Genomic DNA, 22,047 nt, shown 5'->3' with positions numbered 1-22,047 from the left:
TAAAATGTGTATTTGTATATTACAGGAGATGCCTGGAAAGACAATAGACACAAATAATCAAACAGAAGTCTAACTGGTCACTTTATTCTCCTGTTTGTGGGCTCAGCTTGGCCTGTCGCGTTATCCATTAGTTTCTACGTTCTTTACTTTAGATGTGTGCAGAATTCATTTCTGTGGGTTTTTAGGCACTGCCCTTCATCATTTGAGTGGATGAAACATATGCAGACGTGTTGTGCTGTGGTAGGCCTAGTGGCTGGGTCAAAGGCCATTGGTACTGTGTGCTCAGAGGAAAACCTTGAAATGTTGGTCCCCGCACCCAATGCAAACGCTATCTGTTTCATACTGTCAGAATTCTTCTGCACCTGCTCCTGGTATCTTAAGCTATACCCCATATGCTGCAGATGCGCAAATGCCTCCTTTTTCGGCTTAATAAAAAGGTATGATTGTTGTTGTTTCAGCGGCACCTCAGCACAACAGTAGGGTGCACTGCAGTTTCTGCGTGGTGCACTTCATCTCAAGAATCCTATCTTAAGAATCCTGTATTAAGAATCTGGGAGTGCAGCATTTGCACAGATGAATACTTCTCAGTCTTACACCATTCTGCTAAATGTTTAAGTTAGGCAACAACTTATTCCTTGCAAGTGTGCGTGTACCATAAAAAAACATGTTGGTAAAATGTACGTTAGCTGTGGGGAAAAAGACTGCCCACCATATTATTGTGTAAAGGTAAATATCACTCTTACCCCAGTCTTCTCTTTACCGCTAGACACCTTATTGAAGCACCTGACTATCACTTTGTAGTTAGCATGTAAATGCAATTTTTGAAAGATTAAGTATTTTTTCATTGGCAAAAATATGCCAACATAAGCTGTGCAATACTAGGATGGTGCTAAATTAATAATGGTGCACAGCTAAGAAAAGTTAAATGCAAACTGCTTGAGTGAGGTTTATTCTTGAAACAAACTTGATGGTGACAACAACTGCTGTATAAATGAATATACGTTCTCGTGAAGTCAGAGTCAGGATGAAATTCTTTCAGCTCTGCCACTTCAAGAAGACCATGCCAATGAGCCTTCCTAATGGTTGAGATCCAAATGTAAGGATAGCTAACCCCCCTAACAATTGAGTGTTTAACATCCGTTAGCAGTCTGTCTGTCAGGTGCTTATGCAGTTACTTTCAGGTATCTCAGAATGATGTTTTTATGTGCTAGCTGAACAGAGGAAGATATCAAGTATCTGGTCTTACCTGGTCAGAGGTAAGTTAAAAATTAACAGTAAAATAAAGCAAAAGGCAGCAAAGCACTGTACATGGTCAAAGACAAGTGTAATGTCAACAGGTAATAGTAGAGGTCGCTGGGTTGTGGATAGTCAGTGCTTTGTGAAGCTGTTGTCTTTACAAAAGTGCTTATTCAACTCTTTTGTAAATTGGAGTAGTTTTGGGGTGGTACAGATGGAAACGGGTATGTTGTTCCAAACCCTGGGTGCATAGATGCAAAAAGCCTGCTGTGTCGTTTTTTGTTTTGTTTTTACACTTCTTGATCTGCAGTCTGATGGTGGCTTGGCTGAAGATCTGCTGAGACCCACCAGAGATGGTGAACATGTTTGCAAGATAAGTGAGTTTGTTGGTCATGAAGGCTTTGTAAATGATACATCTGGTTTTGATGATGGTGCGGGCCAGCAAGGGAAGCCAGTTGAGTTCAGTCAGGATGGGGGCGATGTGTTCATATTTCTTCAGGTCCTAGGTGAGACATGCTGCAGCATGTAGGATGCCCTTAAGCAGGTGTTAGTGTGGAGTCTGGGAAGCCATGGAGGAGGGCATCACCACCATCCAGATGCAAGAGCACAAGGGCTTGAACAGCAGTTCGGAAGCCACTTTCTGGAAGAAATAGTTTTGACATTCTTTGGAAGAGAGAGCTGATACCAGGCAATCTTTGTGTTTTTTGGCAATGTATTCCTTGAGGGTGATATTTGTGTCCAGGGTGAATCCAAGTGATCTGGCACTCTGTGAAAGTTGCTGTCGGAAGCAGTCAAGGTTCTTGTTATTGAGCCAGGTTTGTATTGTATCCTGTTTTTTTTTTTTTTTTTTTTACAAATAACAGAAATTCTATCTTGGCTGGGGATTAACTTCAGAAAGGCATTGGCCATCCAGATTTAGATTGTGTGCAAACAGTGTTTGAAGTATTGGATGTCTGCAGGAGAAAACATTTAAGTGTGGTTGTGTCTCATCGGCATTTTGGTGAACCTTGATGCTATCATCTGTGAAGAGAGCACCTCTGGAATTCTGGGGGAATCCACAGGTGGTAGAGATCTTCTGTAACCTGGAAGTGCGCATTTGAACAAACTGGTGTTGGTTGTCAGTGAAAACTGAGCTACAGTTTTACATCTAGCTTTCAGTGACACATGACAATTGGATTTGAACCTTAACAAATTCAGTTTTTTTCACTATATGGAAAGTTTCAGATTACAGGCAGTGGTGATGGTGTGGGGTGATTTCCTTTGACATTAAAGATAATGAGTGACATCAATCGACAAAGATTCTTTTTTTTTTTTTACTTGTATACAAATTCAAGATCTTAAAGTCGGTGCATGGACAGGCTAGAGACTTCTCCAGGTTTACTTGATTTACAGTCTGAATTATAGATGTGCACCTCTGGTGATAGTGAATATTTTTTATTTTTTTTATTTTTTATAATTATTTTTAAAATATTGCTCCCAGAAAAATTGCAGTATTTTTTGTGTATATTGCCACCTCTGTGGAAAAAAGTTTCCCTCCTCAGTGTTTGAGCATCTAGAAAATAATAAAAACTTACTGTCAGACTGGTCCACAGGGATGTTGTTCTAACATAACAAGCTTCCATGCACTGCAGCCTCACCTTACAAAGCTTTTTTTTTCCCCCCAACGTCTGCACAATGTCCTGTGATTCTGGGCAAATCACTTAATCTCCCCATGCCCACGGACAGCACCTTGAGACCCTCACGGGTGATAAGTTGTTCAATCTAAATCTGCATTTCATTTCTTATTATAAACATGGGGTCCATCTTCTAACCAAACTAGTATGTTTGAGGTATAATTCCACATAAAAAACATTTCACTCTACATCTTGCAACACCTTATCCGGGCTGTCCCTCATCACTGTTATCGACCTGCTCTCTTGTGGAAGGTGTTGTATTATTTTTTTGTTCATTCTCAAATACTTTCCATCTGGACTGCAATCAGTTTCTCTTCCAGGAGACTGGCCTGGTTTCTGCTTACTCCCATCATATGAAAGACTTTTATGTCCAGTTCTTCAAGATCGTCTTCTTGTCCGAGCGAAACAGTAGAACCTGGAACACTTTTTGGACATACTTATTCATGTGACTGCCTCCCCTGTTGGTACTCCCCTTATTTGAAAATAGTTGCATTTGAAGCGATTCTCCAAATCCTGATTTTCTTGTGTCTCTTTTTTGTTTCTTTTAGGGTACCCATTCCCATTCAGATGCTCCTGTTCCATCCATCATTCACTTTATTTCCCAGTTCCTCATTTTCCCTGGACACCTAAGGTCAGAGCGCATTAAATTGATTTAAACTGTCAAACCTTAAAATAAAAAAATAGGATTTAATAAATTAATTTTATGGCTTCTTCCTATGGTTGAATGGAGCTCCCTTTATTTCCACTAACTTTTTTAGGGCATAAGTGGAGCCCACTTTTAATTAGGTTAACAAAGAAGCTCTGTGATAGACTTATTTTCCTGCCTTACCCTCTGTCATATGTGTGCTTGTCCTGCAAATGGTGTCTCTTGGTCCTTATCTTGTGCGAGATATTCGATTCTGCAGCTTGCAAGAGGCTGCACATGTGCCTCATAGGCAGTAATCTATTGCACATCCTGCCATTCTGGTCTGCTAGCTTGAGACCCTGGTTGCTTTATTGTAGTCTCCAAGGATGCTTCAGACCCACAGAAATAATTGGTTAGGACCCTTCCTCATAGCAAGGAGTGCCAGGCATCTGTGATGTATCTTAGCAACAATTAGCTTTCTGTACCAGGCCATTTCAAGTATTTTCAGGCAAGCCCACTCAAGGCCCACCGTGTCCATGATGCTGTTGTTAGTTGTCCCTCTCATTGCCCACTCCCCACTGAAATCATCGGTTGCAAAAATAGCCTGAGCTGAATCGCTGTGTATCCCTTGGTCAGACTTTGGACACTGTTCAATTCCTTATGCCTGATCCCCCGGGTACCGTAGGATCAGCCCCCTCTCTGCATGCAAGTAGCCTCAGTTTGTGTCCAAGGTCTCCTCACAGGGTGTCCAAAGCAAGTTGGTTGAACACTCATTGTGTTCTCCTGGGTGGGTCTCTGAAATGTCACTTTGTTGATGCTAGTCTCAGGTGGGAAGGACATGCCTTCAGAGCTGACTTGTCTTTGTCAGTCTAAGTCCAAAGTGTACATCTGCTGCTGTTGTGCCACAAGATATGTGATCTCGTGGTAGTGGCATTCAGAGCTTACCTTGATCTGCACTAGGCCTCCACTGCTGCTCAGTATTCTGACTTGGTTTCTAGCTTTATATAGGCATCAACTCAGCCCTGTAGGGTCACGCTGGCAGGCCTTACAAATAATACATTGGACCACATGGTGAGTGCTTTGTAACTCTTTACTTCACCAAAAGACCATGTCTGCAGTCCGGGTGTAATTTTTATAGCTCTAGTGGACATACCCACACGATCAAACCAATTATCTCACGTCCCTAGGTATACTCCCTCTACCCCTGGCCTTATCACTGTACTGCCCCAGAGGGGTATAACACTACATTCCTACTTTACCATAGTTCTGAACATCAATAAAATAATGCAGTTTCTTAATGTGTTGTTTTAAATTAGTACTCACTCACCTTCATAGACACTTTAAAGTATTTGCATTATTTGGAGTTGACGACGGGTTAGAAGGGTTCAAGGAACAACCATTTGAGACAGTTCACTGATCTCTGAAGGGATGTTAGCATAAGTGTCTCCAGGCGTTTGCAGAAAGAAACAAATTTCATAGGCTAACAGGTCCCTTTGAATGCCTGTCTTCAGGCAGAGTGTTGGTAGGGTGTTCCATAGAACAGAAATGTTATTATAAAGAAGTGTCTCTTGACCCTACCCCCTCAACCACCACCCCCACCACACACACACACACACTCACAAAACTTAGATATTGCACAGAGGAGCCTTGGGAGGCTACCTTAGAGTAGTGACAATTGAGCAACAGTTTTAACTAAATAGGAGCACATGGTTCAAAGCTTTGTGCATAAAGTAATTCTGACTGAAAACAGTGAAGAGACTTTGGTGCAGGGGTAAAGTTGTCTGACCATTTTAGGTCCAGGATGAGGAAGGTCACATAATTATGTATTGGGATCTTGTACGTAGGTTTATTTCGGAGGCTATTAAGATGTTAGCCAGTCTGACTTTGAAATTACAATTTCAGTGAGATTTATGATCTTTAGTGTGAACTAACACTCTTTAGAGGTGATCTTAAGGATGCAAATTTGCAGTGAAGATGTTGGTTGGATGTCTGTTTTTGTGGTAGATATTGAAGCCCTTGAAAAGAAGTTCCTGACTTGGTAGTGCTTCTGAGTTTGAGAACCAGTTTTTGTGATAGCAAATAGATTAGGGGAATCATTGTTGAAGATGTAATAGATGTTGTTTTATATTGTTTGCCAATTTTGCTTTGCTGAGGCAGAACCCGAGGTTGGGTCAATGTTGAGGTGTGTATTAGATAGCTAGACTGGCGAGTGTGCAAAAGGGTTGACCAAGGCCTAAGGGTACACGTTAAGAGTTGGTTTTGTGAGAGGAGTAATATTGAGGCAATGTGTGGTGATACAGCAGTAGGCGACTAACTTGGCAAGTTGCATGCATTGGTGGATCTTAGCTGTTACCTTCTGTTGTGGCTGTATTTCGAGTATTGTCAGTCAGAACTATGCTGGTACTTTTACAAGGGTTAGATCATGGGGACAAACCTACTGGAAATCTTTCTGGGCCTCTGCCGTTGCAGGGAACATGCTATGTGAAGAAGGGCTTAGGGTAATAGATTTAGGGGGTGGGGAAAATACAGCAGACAATGTGGGACAGGCCACATAGTCACAGAACTGACAAGGTGATATTCTTTTCCCTATGACATATCTTTCACTAGGAATTGCATCTGTAATTCCTGTTTTAGTAAGAGCCCCATGAGTAAGAATATCACCTTCCCCGGGGTTTCTTGTATCTCTTGTGCACCGTGCAAATCACAATAATATAAGCCGCAGAACCAGACTTCTGGTGTCACCCATTCAGTTTATTGTCTTCTGCTAGTCCCTAATTTGTGACCATCATTATTCTCAGTGCCCCTCCTCTAAACTCTACTTACATCTTTCACAGACTATCCACTGCTTAACGTATTTGGCCATCTGTCCAGCGTCTCTGCTGTGTGTTCAATTAATCCAGTACCTCTGCTGCCCAGTGCTGCTTCGTGCACCCAGCATTCTCTCTTGGGAGCTGCATTACAGCTCAAATAATGTTACTCAGTGCTTTTGGATGCTTTTATAACTTCTGATGTTGGTTTCATCAGTGGGGACACCACCAGTGTGGATAAATGCTCCGTGGATTTGTTACTTTTGTGGGTAATTGTTTAATCCTTCCATAATGGGGCAGACCCATAGTCCTCACCTCCAGTTTTCAGAGCTTTTCCATAATCAGCCTCGTCAGCCAGAGTCCTGTCTTTGTGTCAGGTTCGATTTCTGTGAATCTGCACGTCACTTCTGTATTCATCCTTAGCTAACATCACTTTAGCAGCGCTTTATAAACTATCTTCTTATATGATAATTCCTCCTCAAAACAGTCCACCTTCTGTGTTTTGCCTATGATTGTAGTACTGTCCAAATATTTAATCCAGGCACTTCTCTCCCTACACATACACAACACAACTTATTCTGCCCCTTATAGCTACACAATATGTCGTATGTTTACCGCTATTCTGTTATGCCTTATTTTATTTCCTTGTTCAGTTTCCTCTTCATGTCCTCCATTCTCCCGGCCCCAAATTAATAACCTACTTACCTTCCGATTTGCTTTTTTCCCCTACCATTTCCATCTGCATTCCATCAGCATTGCCGGATTTACCCTCCAACAATTTGTTGCAATTGATGTAGTCCTATAATTTCCTGTAAAAACATTTTTTTATTTAAAAAAAAAAAAATGCAGAAGCTCCTGTTTTTGGGATTCGAACAGCCGTATGAGCACATATTAAGTAAACAAAATTTAAATATTTTTGCAGGGAGAAGACCCATGAATGAAATTAAAGAGGAGGAGAACCCAGAAGTCTGGCCTAAAGCCCTGAATTTGGAGAGAGTAATTTCAGGAAAAGAAGACTTGAAAATCTTTCAGCGTCCCAAAGAAAACTATAATGTCAAATCAAGAATCAAACAGAATAAAAAAGGTGTTTCTGACAAATCCACAGACCCAGAGGAACATCCTGACAATACTATGAACATCAAAATGTTCCATGATACCCCTGTCCCTGTTTCAGATGAACCACAATTCTCTTGTTCTGAATGTGGAGCAGTGTTCAACAACAAGATTCATCTCATAAGACACCAGAATGTACACTCAGGAAAACAGCCTTTTCCTTGTGATGGTTGCGCACGTAGTTTCAAACGAAAATCCCACCTTACTAGCCACCAACGCATACATGGGGGTGAAAGACCTTATCCATGCCCCCAGTGTGGGAAGAGATTCCATTACAAGCACCACTTGGTGGGGCACCAGCGTATCCACACAGGGGAAAAGATGTATTCATGTAGCAATTGCCCCCTAAGGTTCAATCACAAGGGAAACTTTGAGACACACCGAAGACTGCATACTGGTGAAAGGCCATTTGTCTGTGTAGAATGTGAAAAGAGTTTCAACAGGAAAGCGGACCTAATCATCCACGAGCGTATTCATACTGGCGAGAAGCCCTTTGCCTGTAAGGAATGTGGAAAGAGTTACAGTCGAAAACAGCACCTTATTTCACACATTAGATATCACACTGGGGAGATCCCCTACCCTTGTTCTGACTGTGGGAAGAGTTTCTCCCAGAAGAAAGCCCTCTTGAGACACCAGAAGGTCCACTCAGTCAATAAACCCTTCAGTTGTGACACCTGTGGGAAATCGTTTATTTACAGACCACACTTTCTGACACACCAGAGGACACACACTGGAGAAAAGCCATTCACCTGCAACGAATGTGATAAGAGCTTCTCTGGGAAACCACACCTCATCATTCACCACAGGAAGCACACAAGCGAGAGACTATATGCTTGCGGTGTTTGTGGGAAAGGATTCAACAGCAGGCAATATCTCCTGCGGCATGAAAGGATCCACACTGGAGAGAGGCCCTTTCACTGTGACGAGTGTGGGGACAGCTTTAGTCAGAAGCCCAATCTGGAGCGGCACAAGGGTATCCACACAGCTAAAGGACCATTCTCCTGCATCATGTGTGGGGGCCGTTTTTTCAAAAAGCACAACCTGGTGCGGCACCAAAGGATCCACAGAGGCGAGAAAAGGCACTTTAACCCTAAAACTTCTCAGTAGAGCTTACTCTGTATAAGTACTGCAGGCATCCCAATGATGAGCAGGCGCATCACTGAACAACCAGACAAAGCTGGTGGATTGGTTTACCATCCTTTCCATATTTAGGCTTTGAAAGCTCAACCATGATACAGGGAGTCTTGTGTGTTCCTTCTCCTGCCCTGTCTTGGTGGTCTCCTTGTAACGTCTTTGTCAAACTAAACTTTCATAATTGTTTTTTCTCACTGTGCACCTCCTCTGCTTATCCACTCTTGCTTTCCATCCCCAACCTTTGCTACTCAGTTTTCCTTGGTTTGTGCCTAAACTAATCCTAATTATCAGTCCTCCTTAATCTGTAATATCTATCCACACTCTACTTTCCCATTAATATATTTTTGGCATACACTTTGCTGTCCCTCTTGTCTGTTCTCCATCATAACATACATTTGAAGGGCGACTCAAAACAATCTGCTGGTACTAGCCACCATTGTTCAGAAACCTTTTGAAAACTATACAAGTCGAAGAGTACTGGTAAAGTTGTCTTATTTCGGATGCATTTAAGTTTTGTCTAAAGCACTTTTCATCTAATATTTTTACAATCTGCAAACCTTCCGAGACCACCTATGCTGTTTCTTCTAGATGTCCTTTCGCAACCATAGCCTTCAATCAGAAGGTCTGGGCGGATGTAGAATGGGACCACATAAGAATAATACCTAATTCCTTATGTTTATGCTGATGATGTCAAATGTGTCTTCATCTTTTCCTATTACTTGAAATACATAAACATCTCATGAAGTATAGCAACAGCTCCTCACTAGTAGGCACAGCATTTCAGTCATGTTATTGGCTGCCACTTCGTGACTGTAACTATGGAGACGGCCGCAGGCAACAGTTACACTGCCAACAGCTGTCACTCTAAATTAGACTTTATATCACAACTACTTTATTAAAGGCTCTTTCTCACACTATTCTTGTCTGTGATTTTTTTATTTTGGGTTTTGAGCTTTGTGTAAAGAGGCATACAGTGAACTTGTTTTCAGTGATATTGTTACTGGCACTGGTACTATTAAGCGTGTTTTGTGGTTTACGTTTTCTTTTTTAATATGTATGTTCTTTTCTCGTAAGTCTCCTGTCTGGAAGCATCATCTTTCACTGCTGATCTGGTGTTTTTCATTTGGAGTGTGGGTAAAGCAGTGCTAAAGGTATTAAAATATGGTTACCTGTAGTTAAAATAAGAAACATAATATATATTTTATTTCTTACTAAAGATGATTGAACATTACCTTTTCCCGTCTGTGGTAATCGGATTGGAAACTGTGGCCTATTTCGTCTTTTCTACATCTGCCAACTGGGATTGGAGAGGGGGAGGAATACAAGAAAATGCTCTGCTAAACAAGAATTGCTCTGACCTTGAGTAGTGACAGTAACGAGAAATTCTTTTCCTCCCAGCATAGTGAGAGAAAGGCCATTGTAATTAAGTTGATAGTAAATGCATTGTTTGTTACAAAGGCTGCACCCTACTTGTGCTCTTCAAAGAAACATTCCCATCGCAGAAGGTTCAGTGTGTGCCTGCCTGCCAGGAGGCCCTGTAGGCAGGCCTGACAAGCAGACTTCCCTGTTGGGAAGGGCAGTGTTTTTACCTTGATGCTGTTGGTATTAAAGGTAATACATTGCTCAGCCTCGCACAGCCTTTCTACTACATGGTAGAGGAGAAAAAGAGCAAAATTGCAATGATTCACTTTCCATATAGGAATTTCGCTCACCTCCTCACCTGCCAACTTTACAATTATTTTCACTTTATGAAGGAGAAGCGAAGCCTTCAAGGGGGATGTCTGCTGTGGGGGAAGGGACTTCGAATGGCAAAATCCAAGGAGACACCACCTTCCTCCCCCAAAATTACAGAGGTTTCCAAAGCTGCTGGACATCCTAGGGAGTTTGTAAAGCCCCTGGTGGAGGTAGGTTGCGCAAAGCCTTCACAAAGCAAGCTTGAACCTGTTCTCTGCAAGGGTTTCCATCTCACTGTGTCATAGCATGTGATATAGGCTCTTCACCGGGATATCCTGTGACCCAGTGTGGCACTTTGTGAGTTGACAGGTCTCCCACCTTTAATAACATCATAAAATCCGAACAATCTACAGTTACTCCTTCCTATGATACTTTGTACAGCCAATTTGAGTTTATTATCTATTGTAACCAAAGGATCCGTCTATTGTTTCCATTTTTTTACAGGTTTGCAGATGAGCACCAACTACTGTACCGAGAATGCATCGTTTTGTACACCTTTTGCACTTGACTGGAGTGATCCTTTTCCAGACCAGACATCTAGCATTTTGCCACTATGTTTCACAATATCTGCACAATCTGATAGAGACTTCTAGTTGCAGATTCCTTACCTTAGGATTTCCCTTAGGCGTCAGACTGGATCCGGAGATTTTTCTTCAAGCAGTACCCTTGCATGCCGTCAGGTGGTGTCAGTCGACCCTAGGTCCGTTGCTGGCATCGTGGGTGCCGTGATGACGTTGGGGTCCTATCTAGGCACCGCCTCAGCGTAGTGACGTCAGTTCTTTTCTTTCCGTGCCACACGCTGCTCCGGAGAAGCACTACCCTGGTCATTTTTTGACCTAATTCAACCCTTTTGTCGAGTTTTTGTGGTGACCCTTGGTGCATCTATGATGTCCCCGAAGACCGGTTCAAGCCTTGTGAGGCCTGTCACCGTATGATGTTGGTGATGGATCCATATCAGGTCTATTTGTGGTGTCTTGAGCGTGACCACGATCCGAAGTCGTGCTCAGAGTGCCGGGCCATGCACCTGAAGGCTTTGAGGGAGCAGTCCCTAAAGCTCATGACGGCCCAGAGCTCGACTCCGCATGGCTCACAGGTTTCGCTCGAGAGGAAAGTCTCAAGACCACGGAGTCACCACCACTCGCCATCATCAAAATCTTCAGGTCATTCCCTTTGTCAAAGGGAAAGTAGTGCAAGTGTTCACGGACAACACTACCTCCATTTGGTACTGCAACAAACAGGGCAGAGTAGGTTCCTAGACCCTTTTCAAGAGGCTCTGTGCCTCTGGACATGGCTGACACATCAGGGCATATCCCTGGTGGTTCAAAATCTGGCGGGCTCTCTGAACGGCAGAGCAGTCGAACCCAGCCTTCGATGCATAGTCAGTCATGAATGGCGTCTCCATCCGGAGGTGACACAAGGTCTCTTTCACAAATGTGGAGAGCCTTGGTTAGCTCTGTTTGCCTCCACAAAGAACGCGCAATGTCAGCTGTTTTGCACTTTGGAGTTTCCAAGGCAGCACTCGCTCAGCGACGCTTTTCTCCTCAAGAGGAACTCGGGCCTCCTCTACGCCTTCCCGCCAATACCACTTTTGTCTAGAGTTCTGAAGAAGATCAAGAACGACTGGGCCCAAGTAATCCTTGTGGCTCTGGACTGAGCATGGAGAGTATGATATCCAGAGCTATTGAGCATGGCCACCGATCCTCCAGTCAGATTGCTTCTTCAGGAGGATCTTCTGTCACAGCAACAGGGGAGGTTTCTCCATCCGAACCTATCCAATCTTGGCCTTCATGCGTGGATATTGAGCAGCGGCAGATGATGGCTTTTGACATTCAACCCAAATTCTGTAAGGTTATCTTGGCAGCCAGGCCTCCCTCCACAAAACGGTATACACCTGACGGCATAAATCTGTGGCATGGTGTACAAACAAGTCTCCTGATCCTCTCTCTGAGGTCCTTCTGTTCATCCTATCTTTAGCCCAGCAGAGTGCTGCATTGGGCACTCTTAAAGGTTACCTGTTGGCTATCTCAGCCTTCCTAAGGTTGCCAGGCCAACCTTCTCTTTTAAAACTCTCCTCTTGTGGGTAGATTCCTTAAGGGCTTACCCATTTGTTTCCTCCCCCTCCATTTACCATGCCTCTGTGTGACCTTTATCTTGTTCTTATTTATCTGATGTGTGCTCCCTTTGAGCCGTTACACAATTGTCCTTTGCGGCTTCTTACCCTTAAAACTGCATTTCTTGTTACCATCACCTCTGCTCGCAGGGTGAGTGAGCTTTAGGCTCTTTCTTCCAAACCCCCATTCTTGTCTGTTGTCCGTGACAAGGTGGTGCTTTGTATGAGGGCCTCTTTCCTGCCCCAAAGTGTTTACACCCTTTCACGTTGACCAATCCATCACTTTGCCTACTTTTTACTCACCTCCACATCCTTCTCATGAAGTGAAGAGTCTACACCGTCTGGATCCTCAAAGATCGTTGGCGTTCTACCTCAATCGTACCAACGATTTCCGAGTGGATGATCAACTCTTTGTTGGATATGTGAGTGCGAAGAAAGGGAAGGTGGTGGAGAAGCGTACCATCTCACGATGGGTGCTTCTTTGCATCAAATTGTGCCACGCTTTGGCTAAGAAGCAACCCCCTGAGGGCTTGCATGCTCACTCCACCAGAGCAACTGCTGCTACCACAGGGTTAGCACGTGGAGTTCCTATCCTGGATATCTGTCAGGCAGCAACGTGGGTATCTTTGCACATGTTTACAAAGCATTACTGCCTGGACAGTTAGGTCTGCAGAGACAACTACTTTAGTTGTTTGGTCCTGCAGAACTGTCTAGTATGATCTTGGTTCGCAGCCCACCCCTGAGGATGGTATTGGTTGGGTATCTATTCCAAGGTAAGGAATCGGCAAATAGAAGTCTCTATCAGATGAACAACCTTCTGTAACAATTAATCTGGTAGAGACATATTCTAGTTGCAGATTCCTTACCAACCCACTTGCGAACTGATTTCTAGGGACATGGATTACCCTTTCAGGGCCTTAGTTTTGGCACACCATTTTCAGTGTTCTTCATTGGTCTGCGCTTTAGTGTGGAAAGGTGTTAAAAGAAACTGACGTCACTATGCAGAGGCAGCGCCTATATGCGACCACGACGCTAACAACGGACGGGGAGTCAATCAACGCCACCTGAAATCTCCGGATCCAGTCTGACGCCTGGGGGAAGGAATCTCTACCAGGTAAATTGTTACCAAAGGTAAGTAACTTGTTCATTTACACTTTATCATGTAAAAAGCTGATGATATAGAAATTCCTGCACAAAATAGATCTTCAGCTCCTATGTTGATGCTTGAATCAGTTGAATGCAAATACACATTTTGCAACCTTCCCAGTGCATGGTTAGGTTGAGGCTTCAGAAACCTTGGTGTTTTGGGGGAATGTAGGAGAAGCTGCTCTGGCTATTTGTGCCTCAAAGTCTCATGTATTGTCAATAATCCTGCTCCCTAGACGGCTACGCAGGTGGTGATAGCAGTCATGTAGGTGAACTTATTGTTTCACCCAATTGTTTCACTACTCGCCTGATATCATAGCGGAAGATGCCCTCCTGTTATTATATTATCGAGATACAGTGCTTACTTTGTGCTAAAACATTAAAGGCCAATGAATTGCCTTAGTAGGTGAGGTCACCCTTGGTATTGCTTACTCTGGGCGAGGCCCACTGCTATTGCCACTACTGTTGCGTCTTTTAGTCTGCCTAGTTACTGTACCAGTCTTGCTGCAGTGTAGATCACTTCATTGATCGCCAACTGTCTCTGCACACTGTATCGTTCTTTAGCCAATGTAGGGTGGTTGGGTAGCACACTACAAAAACCCTAAATAAAATAAGAAAAATAGAGGAACTGCGTATACCTTTGCTCCAAAAAGCAGAATTCCTGGTTTATGATGATATGGATGACCTCCAAATGGTGCATGTACGTGTGACTATCCTGTTTATTCCTGATGAAACTTTACTTTCTGATATTTGTTGTTCAGAATTGTTGGACTTTTTTCCTTACGCAGGGTCATCATCAGTCTTTTTGCCTCCTTCCTCCTGGTTTTTCTGACCTCTCGCTGTTGGCTCTAGGACTCTGAGCACTTTATCACTGCTGACCAGTGCTAAAGTGCAGGTGCTCTCCTATCTAAAGTTGGTATGATTGGCTTATATCTAATTGGCATATTTAATTTACCTATAAGTCCCTTGTACAGTGGTATCTCTATACCCAGGGCCTGTAAATTAAATACTGCTAGTGGGCTTGCAGCGCTGCATGCGCCACCCACTGAAGTAGACTTTCAAACCTGGCTCAGGGCTGCTAGCTCAGGGTCTGTGTGCGCAATTTTCTGCCACAGGGACCTGGCATCTAAATTTACTTGCCAGGCCCAGAACTCCCCTTTTACTACATGTAAGTCACCCCTAGCCCTAGCTAGCCCTATGGGCAGGGTGCCATGTATGTAGAAAGGCAGGACATGTGCCAGGTTGCGTGGCCTGTCCTGGTAGTGACAAACAGCCTAACTTGGTGTCTCACTGCTGTGAGTGCTGCCTTCTCATAGGATTGCATTAGAAATGCCCTGCCTTATGTGTAAGGGGTATTGTCTGATTTATGAGGGGTAGCGTAGGCGTGTTTGGTATGGTTGTGATGGTGATAATAAATGCTGATGATAAATGCTGCTTACTGGTGTGGGTGTATTTTTAATTACTATCACAGAAATGCCTCTTCTAGAAAGTGCGCATTTATCTTTGCTTATGACTCTGGTGTTTTGCAGCTTGACTCCAATCCACGTCTGGGCAGAGTGACAGTTGGGGCTTTGTGCATACTTTTCAGACAGCCTGTACACAGGGAGGATGGAGGTGTCACATAGGTGCATCTGCATACTGAATAGTCTTCCTGGGCTGAGAGAAGGGAGAGGCGGGGCACACCTATATTTGTAAAGGCTGTACCCTGGCCTCATACAATAGGGTTGTTAACCCCCCACTGATGTTTGAAGCCTGTGCTGAAAGGAGAGAGGGGACACTCACAGAACTAGTTGTAATGGGCTGGAACCTCCTCTCCCTACCATTGCAAAACATTGTAAGGACTGAGTATAAGTATAGGGGAATTTTCCTCACAATTTGGAGACTCTTTGAACATCATGGAACTGGACACAGAAATGCTGGAATGACTCACCAGGGACCGCCATGGACTGCTGCTGCTGTGCCGACCTGTGACCTGCTTGGTCACTGTAAAGGACTTGCCACTTGCTGCCTTTCCCTTGTGCTGGCCTGTTGCTGGGCCCCTCCACTTGTGGGCCTTTTCTTGAACTTTTGCGCCCCAGGGGCAGGGTGCTGTGGCCCCTGATCCCTGCATTTACATTGAAGCACTCCATTAGGGGGTTTTCTTAGTGCTTGGAAGCGCTCCCCCTTGCTGGTATCTAGCGCTGTTGGAAGGTCTATTTCTTTGGCTAAGCGAAATCACTGCCGCGACCCGGGCTGCGTGGTTGCCAGCACCGGAGTCGCGCTGCCTTTCCGTGCCCCCGGGGCACCAGAAGAATCCTTTTTTTGGTGTACTTGGAGCACGAGCGCTCCTGTCGTGCCCCCGGGGTGAAGCGCTCTCCGTGGAGCACCCCCGGGGCACTGGCAGGCACGACTTTGGTGCCTGCCTCTTCTTCAACGGCCGGGCGGGCCGCATGTAAAAACTGGACGCCGGGCGGGGGGAAGGAAACCTCATCTGAGGTTCCCTCCGGCCCCAACAAGGCCGTCCTGCTCCTTCTTAGACCGCGGGTGGGGCGGAAGCCTCACCAGAGGCCCCCTGCACCGCTGGTCCTTGGATTTGGCCCTTGTGTGGGCCAGTTTGGGATCTTTGGGCTCCCCCCCTTCGTGGAGGGCCAGTCAAGGCCTGGGGGGGCCCTACAAGTTTTGCGGGTCCCAGGAGGGGCCCGCCATTGAATCGGAAGCAGTGCTTGTTGCCCCCCTCCTCCATAAAAGTATTGGGTGACCTTGGCCCCCCACGTGAGGGCCGGTGGAGGCCCGGGGGGCCCCCAGTGATCGCGGGCCCCAGGAGGGGCCCATCAGTAGTGCAGAGGGGGTGGGTGCCGCCCCCTCTTCCCCAGAATTTTAAGGAGGCCCCCACACTGCGCAGAGGAGCGCCGGGGGTCCCCTTTCTTCTTTGTCTTCTAGGCGGCACTGGAAGTGCCTTTATCATCAACCATGTATTTCGAAGTGACAATGTATACACCTAAAGTTCTTATTAGAGACTTTTTTGTATTATATGTTGCCTACCTGTTTTATGATGTTTTTATACATGTGGGCAAATGTTCCTTTTATGGACATGCTTGCTAGTATGTTTTCTAACTTGCCATATGTTTTCTAATGTTCCTACTTTGGGCATTTTATGATATTCTTATGACAAGTGCTTTGGTGTACTAGCGTGTTTCCTGACTACTGCTTATGTTGCAGAATACTGAGTAACCTGTGTGTTATGTGTATCTACTGCCAGTTTGCAGAGTAACTAATGTGTAACGTTCTGACAACTGCTAAAGTAGCAGGATAGTACTAATATGTGAGGTTTGGTCTGATAATTACGTTGTGTACAATACAGTATATTTTCATATAATCTGGTGTTGTGTTTCCTTTGTGGTGGGGATAATGCGTCACGTGTGTTGTGTCTGTTGTGCAAACGCCTTACACATTGCCTCTGGGATAGGCCTGACTGCTCGTGCCAAGCTACTAAGGGGGTGAGCAGGGGTTATCTTGAACGTGTAACTCCCTTGCCCTGACTATAGTGGGTAGGTTCTGCCTGGCGGAGGTGCATATCCTAGCCAACCAGAAACCCCATTTCTAACAAGAATTTATATAGAATATCACAATGCCTGTATCAGAGTTCATTGAAAAATATATGGCTGAATAAGTTTCCCCGACTACTGTGTGTTAACTTTACAGTACAGCTCGTCTTTGTTTGTGGTTTTTCATCTGATTCTGACTATGGCCTTGTCAGTGCCAGATCAGGAGGCTGCTACCAAATCAGTGAAAGTTTTGGAGGGAAATCCGCAGAAAGGGGAGTATTGGCCTAGTAATCCCTTACTCGGCTCACCATTAAGAGACAAGAGGGTGGCTCACCCTTCTAAGGGACCTAACAGGAAATGAAATTAATCTTGTTTGGCAGTGGCAACATTGTTTTGTTTTGTAGTAGCTATGCCACTCTTGAAATAAAAGATGGAAGTTGACCCTTGCAATTAGCACTGCTATTGTAGCCACGGCTACTTTGTCATGCAAATTGTACATTTGTCTAGCCATTGCTTTTTTCAGTGCAATCATGAATACAATTTCCTCACTTAAGTCCTGGTACACTGAAATGAGTTCCAGTGACAAGCCATGGCAAACAGCTGCCTAAATTAAGGTTCACTCAAAGCTTGACATACATGTGTACATGCTTTGCTGTAACTATATCATGCAGCTGTTCTCCAAGAAGGAATTATATTCTGACAGAAAAACAATTGTATGCTTCCCATCCAGCTCTCAATGATTTGTATCCCTCAATCCGACATTTATGTTTTTGTTACTGTCTCTTCTCTTTGTAAATGAAAAAGGATCAGTGCCATCCATGCTCCAGTACAGCTTGGGACGAAAGAAGCCTACAGTAGTTCAGTTGATGGCCTGACGGTTGGGGCAGACATTGTCAATATTAATAAATGCAATTTTAGATGTTCCAGTTCCAGTGAGAGAAGACGTCTGGGGCCTAGGCTCTCCCAAGAAAAGAAAAAGTAGGCCATGGTGTTTCAGGTCAGAGGATCATCCAAGCTACCTGGAATGACAGTCCTCTTAATGTGGAAGTGCAGTCCCCTTTCCATGCCATCTTGCATACCCTTACATATATATTAGACTTTCACACCGCAGGAGTTCAAAGTGTTGGCTCCTAAGGGGTTAGATGATACCAGAACCATGAAGGGATGGCTTTTGTAGAACCTGAAGAATTCACCATTATCCTAAAGGAAGTTGTGTTAATTCCCCTTGAGCAAAAATGTTCACGCCGGGTGGAAGTTGCTCTCTTACCTCTGTCAGAGGTAAGCATCACTGGGAAGGTGCTTTTAGCCTGAGGAGCGGTTGCATACTGTTATGGTGTGCTTCTCTATGAACAATATAGATTATGGACATATAGAATATGAAAACAGCACAGACAAGCAGGGTGAACAGAGGCCAAGCATAGGCAAGAGGTAAACTGGAATCAGTAGGGTGTAAGTAGGGCTAGTAGCTTAAAGCAAGAGGTAAAGTTACTAGGTTATTGGGGCAGTGATGTATGTGTAGGTGGGATAGTGTTAATAGGTCATTGCTGAGTTGGATGTATTGGGGTAAAGGCTTAGGTTGGGGTACTAGAGCTTATGTGGGAGGTGGTAGGGTATAGGTAGGGGTACTAAGAACAGGAAAGTAAAGGGGCAGTGGGGGAGGAGTATAGGTCACGGGGCAGAAGCAGTTCTGCAAGTAATAGTGTGTAGGTAGGGGTATAGATACCAAATCATAGGTTGAGTTGATGTACTAGGGTATAGGTAAGTGCAGCTGTACTAGGTTATATATTGGCTAAAGGGACCAGTTCATTGAAGCATAGACTGTGACTGTGATATAGGCACCTTACGCTGTAAGCATGGTTTGAAAAGGTCAGGACTGGTAAATTCTCTACAAATCTAGCCTCTTCTGTACAGCCTGATGGAGTTCCATATAATCAGCGGAACCAGCAGCAGAAATGTTTCCTTAGTCAAAATATTCTTTGATGAGCATAGGAGACAACCTAAAAATGGGAGCTGTTCCATGGGAGTTGTTCCAACAAATGGGAAAGACACCTAGCTCCTTTTAGCTACATTTGATCTCATCATCAGTCTTGGAAATGTACATATTTGCACTTTTCACGCAAACAGATAGTAAGGTAATAATGCACTGAACCCAGTACAAAGTGGAATGATTCATATGGCAGTAGCGAAAGCATTGCTGCTGGGATTATCAGATGCTGGGCGCTGTACTAGCTATATCACCCAGACAGCAGATGAGAAGTTATCTCTGCTAGAATTATCCCTTCCAGAAGTTGGCAGGAGGAACTGAAGCATAGCGGGGCAGGCTCTTGGGAATTCTGGCATTTCGAAGTGGGCTGCAATCTAACGGAGTATGGACTTCCTTGATCCAACCCTGAGATCACCCATTCCAGCTACAACTTCCTGTAGTGATTGCACAGACTGAGTGGCTTTCTTGCGCCTCTCAATCAATCAGTCAATTTGTAGGGCACGCTTGTCACCCGTGAGGGTGTCCATGCACCGAGTAAGCTGCATGGTCCAACCGTAGGACTCAGTCAAAGAGCCAGGTCTTAAGCTGTCTTCTGACCTCCAGGATGGAGGGGAAGGGCCTCAGGTGGAAGGGTAGAGAGCTCCTGGTTTTTGCAGCCAGGTAGGAGAAGACTTGTCCTCCCTGGTTGCTCCTGTGGATGTGAGGGGTGCAGGCAGGGTAGAGGGAGGCAGATCGTAGGTATCTGGCAGGGTGGTGAAAGTTCAGACAGTGATTGAGGCAGGGAGGTCCTTGGTTGTGAAAGGCTTTGTAGGAGAGTGCCAGCAGCCTGAATTGGCATTGCTTGTGCACAGGGAGCCAGTGGAGGTTCTTGGGGTAGGGGGATATGTGCTTGCATCTTTGGAGGTCGAGTATGAGCCTTGCTGCTGCATTCTTTGTGATTTTGTGTTTTTTTTTTTTTGTGAAGAGTGACGTGAGCCCGGCGTGAAGGGCATTACAATTGTCCAGGTGGCTGGTGACGAGGGCTTGAGTGATGATACGTCTGGTGTTGGTGAGGATCCACTTGAAAGTTCTTGCGTAGGAGGCTGAGGGTGTGAAAGCAAGCAGAGGAGACTGCATTGACTTGCTTCTTCATGCTGAGTTTGTTGTTGATGAATCCTAGGTTGCGGGTGTGTTCTTTCGGTATGGGTGGGGGCCCTAGGTCTGATGGCCACAAGTAGTTGTCTCAGGGAGAGGTGGAGTTTCCGAGTAGCAGTACTTGGGTTTCCTCATTGTAAGCTTGAGGCAGCTCTCCTTTACCCAGTCCGCTTTGCTGCTTATCCAGAGTTGAAAGTTCATCTTGGGCATTGTGCGATCTTGAGATAGAGGATGAGCTGCGTGTCCTCTGCCTAGGAGACGATGTTCAGTCTGTAGTTTCTTACAGTGTTGACCAGCGTGATCATGTAGGCATTGAATAAGGTAAGGCTCAGGGAGGATCCTTGGTGGGGGCTCCTCAGATGATTGGCTTGGGTTGGGAGGTGAGAGGAGGGAGATGGATAGTCTGTGTCCGACCGGAGAGAAATAAAGCAATCCATTTCAAAGCGTCTCCTTGGATGCCAGTGTGGTGAAGTCTCTTTAGCGGGGTGTGGTGGGAGACTGTGTTGAAAGCCACTGAGAGGTTAAGGAGATTGAGGGCTGCCAAATGTCCTTGGTCTAGGAGGATCCTGGTGTTGTCAGTAGTGGCGATCAGGGCAGTTTCGATGCTGTGATTGGGGCGGAATACAGCCTATGATGAATCCAGAAGTCTTCTAGCTAGGTCGTAAGTTGCTAATTGATGGCTTTCTCTAGTACTTTTGCTGAGAAAGAGAGCAAGGAGATTGGTCGGTGGTTCTCAAGGTCGTTAGGGTTGGCGGAGGGCTTCTTAAGAAGAGGATTTGATTCTTGCATGTTTCCAGTTTTCAGGGTAGGTGGCTGTGTTGATGGGTGAGTTGAGGATATCTGTGAGTCTGCTGCCAATGGTGTAGCTGCCAAGGTTGAACATGTGATGAGGGCAAGGGTTTGTTGGAGATCCTGAGTGGATTTTTTTCATGAATTCTGTGGTCCTCTGGATGGTGATCTGGTTCCATTTGTAGAGTCTCTGGGTGAAGGGTGTGTAACGTGAGTTGAGGAGGTTGATGGTGTCTGCAGCGGTGGGCTGGGGTGACTATCACAAAGAGCCTACGTATCCAGGTTGTAACAAATATCACCTTTAGACTGCCCTACATGGTCCTTACATATACATGTACATTGAAGGTATTCCATCCACAGGGATCACAGTTGGGAGGCCATTTTTCTCATACGGGAAAAAAGAGAAGATGTTTAAAGGCAAATGGAAGCTCAAGTGTCCCTTTATGTCTTTATATATTGGGAAGGCTAGGTTTCTAGCATGATGGTTGTAGAAAAGTACCCTCTTTTTGGCATTTTTACCCCCACTTTTTGCCTGCTGTCAGTGTGTTCACTGGGATCCTGCTAAGCAGGACTCCAGTGACTGTGCTCCCTCCCTCTAAATGTGGTTGCCCCTGACTTTGTACACCCCACAATTGGCATACTGGTGCCACCAAATAAGTTCCTAGTATATGATACCTAGGTACCCAGGGCTTTGGGGCACCAGGGGTTCCCCATGGTCTGCAGCATGTATTATGCCACCCATGGGAGTCCATGCAAAATGTGTCTGCAGACCTGCCATTGCAGCCTGCGTGAAAAGGTCATGCACCCTTTCACTACAGATCACTGCACTAGGTCACTGTAAGTCACACCTATGACAGGCCCTCCTAGCCCAGAGGGCAGGGTGCAAGTACCTGTGTGTGAGGACACCCCTGCATGAACACAGGTGTCCCCACAAACTCCCGCTCCATTTTCCTGGACTTCGTGAGTATGGCGAAGCCATTTTACCAGTGCACTGGAAATAGTGGTCACTCCGAACCTAGGCATGTTTGGTATCAGACA

The 22,047-nt window shown here is 45.0% G+C and overlaps 1 protein-coding gene across 6 annotated transcripts in view; it reads left to right on the top strand.

The window, feature by feature from the left end:
• Nucleotides 1-22,047, top strand: part of LOC138261605 (zinc finger protein 605-like) — a 396,374-nt gene that overhangs the window by 308,791 nt on the left and 65,536 nt on the right. For 2 of the 6 annotated variants that reach the window (XM_069210715.1, XM_069210712.1), the window contains one exon: nucleotides 7,264-9,496. The exons of 3 other annotated variants lie outside the window; for them this stretch is intronic. In XM_069210715.1, coding sequence (XP_069066816.1) covers nucleotides 7,264-8,561 — 1,298 coding nt within the window. In that variant the 3' untranslated portion in view covers nucleotides 8,562-9,496. Of the gene's footprint in view, nucleotides 1-7,263; nucleotides 9,504-22,047 lie in introns of those variants that run through there. One more of the 6 variants, XM_069210714.1, reaches the window with a different exon arrangement.

Source organism: Pleurodeles waltl, chromosome 10 (assembly GCF_031143425.1).
Source record: "Pleurodeles waltl isolate 20211129_DDA chromosome 10, aPleWal1.hap1.20221129, whole genome shotgun sequence".
Lineage (NCBI taxonomy): Eukaryota > Metazoa > Chordata > Amphibia > Caudata > Salamandridae > Pleurodeles > Pleurodeles waltl.
This window is presented reverse-complemented; position numbering and strand designations above follow the sequence as displayed.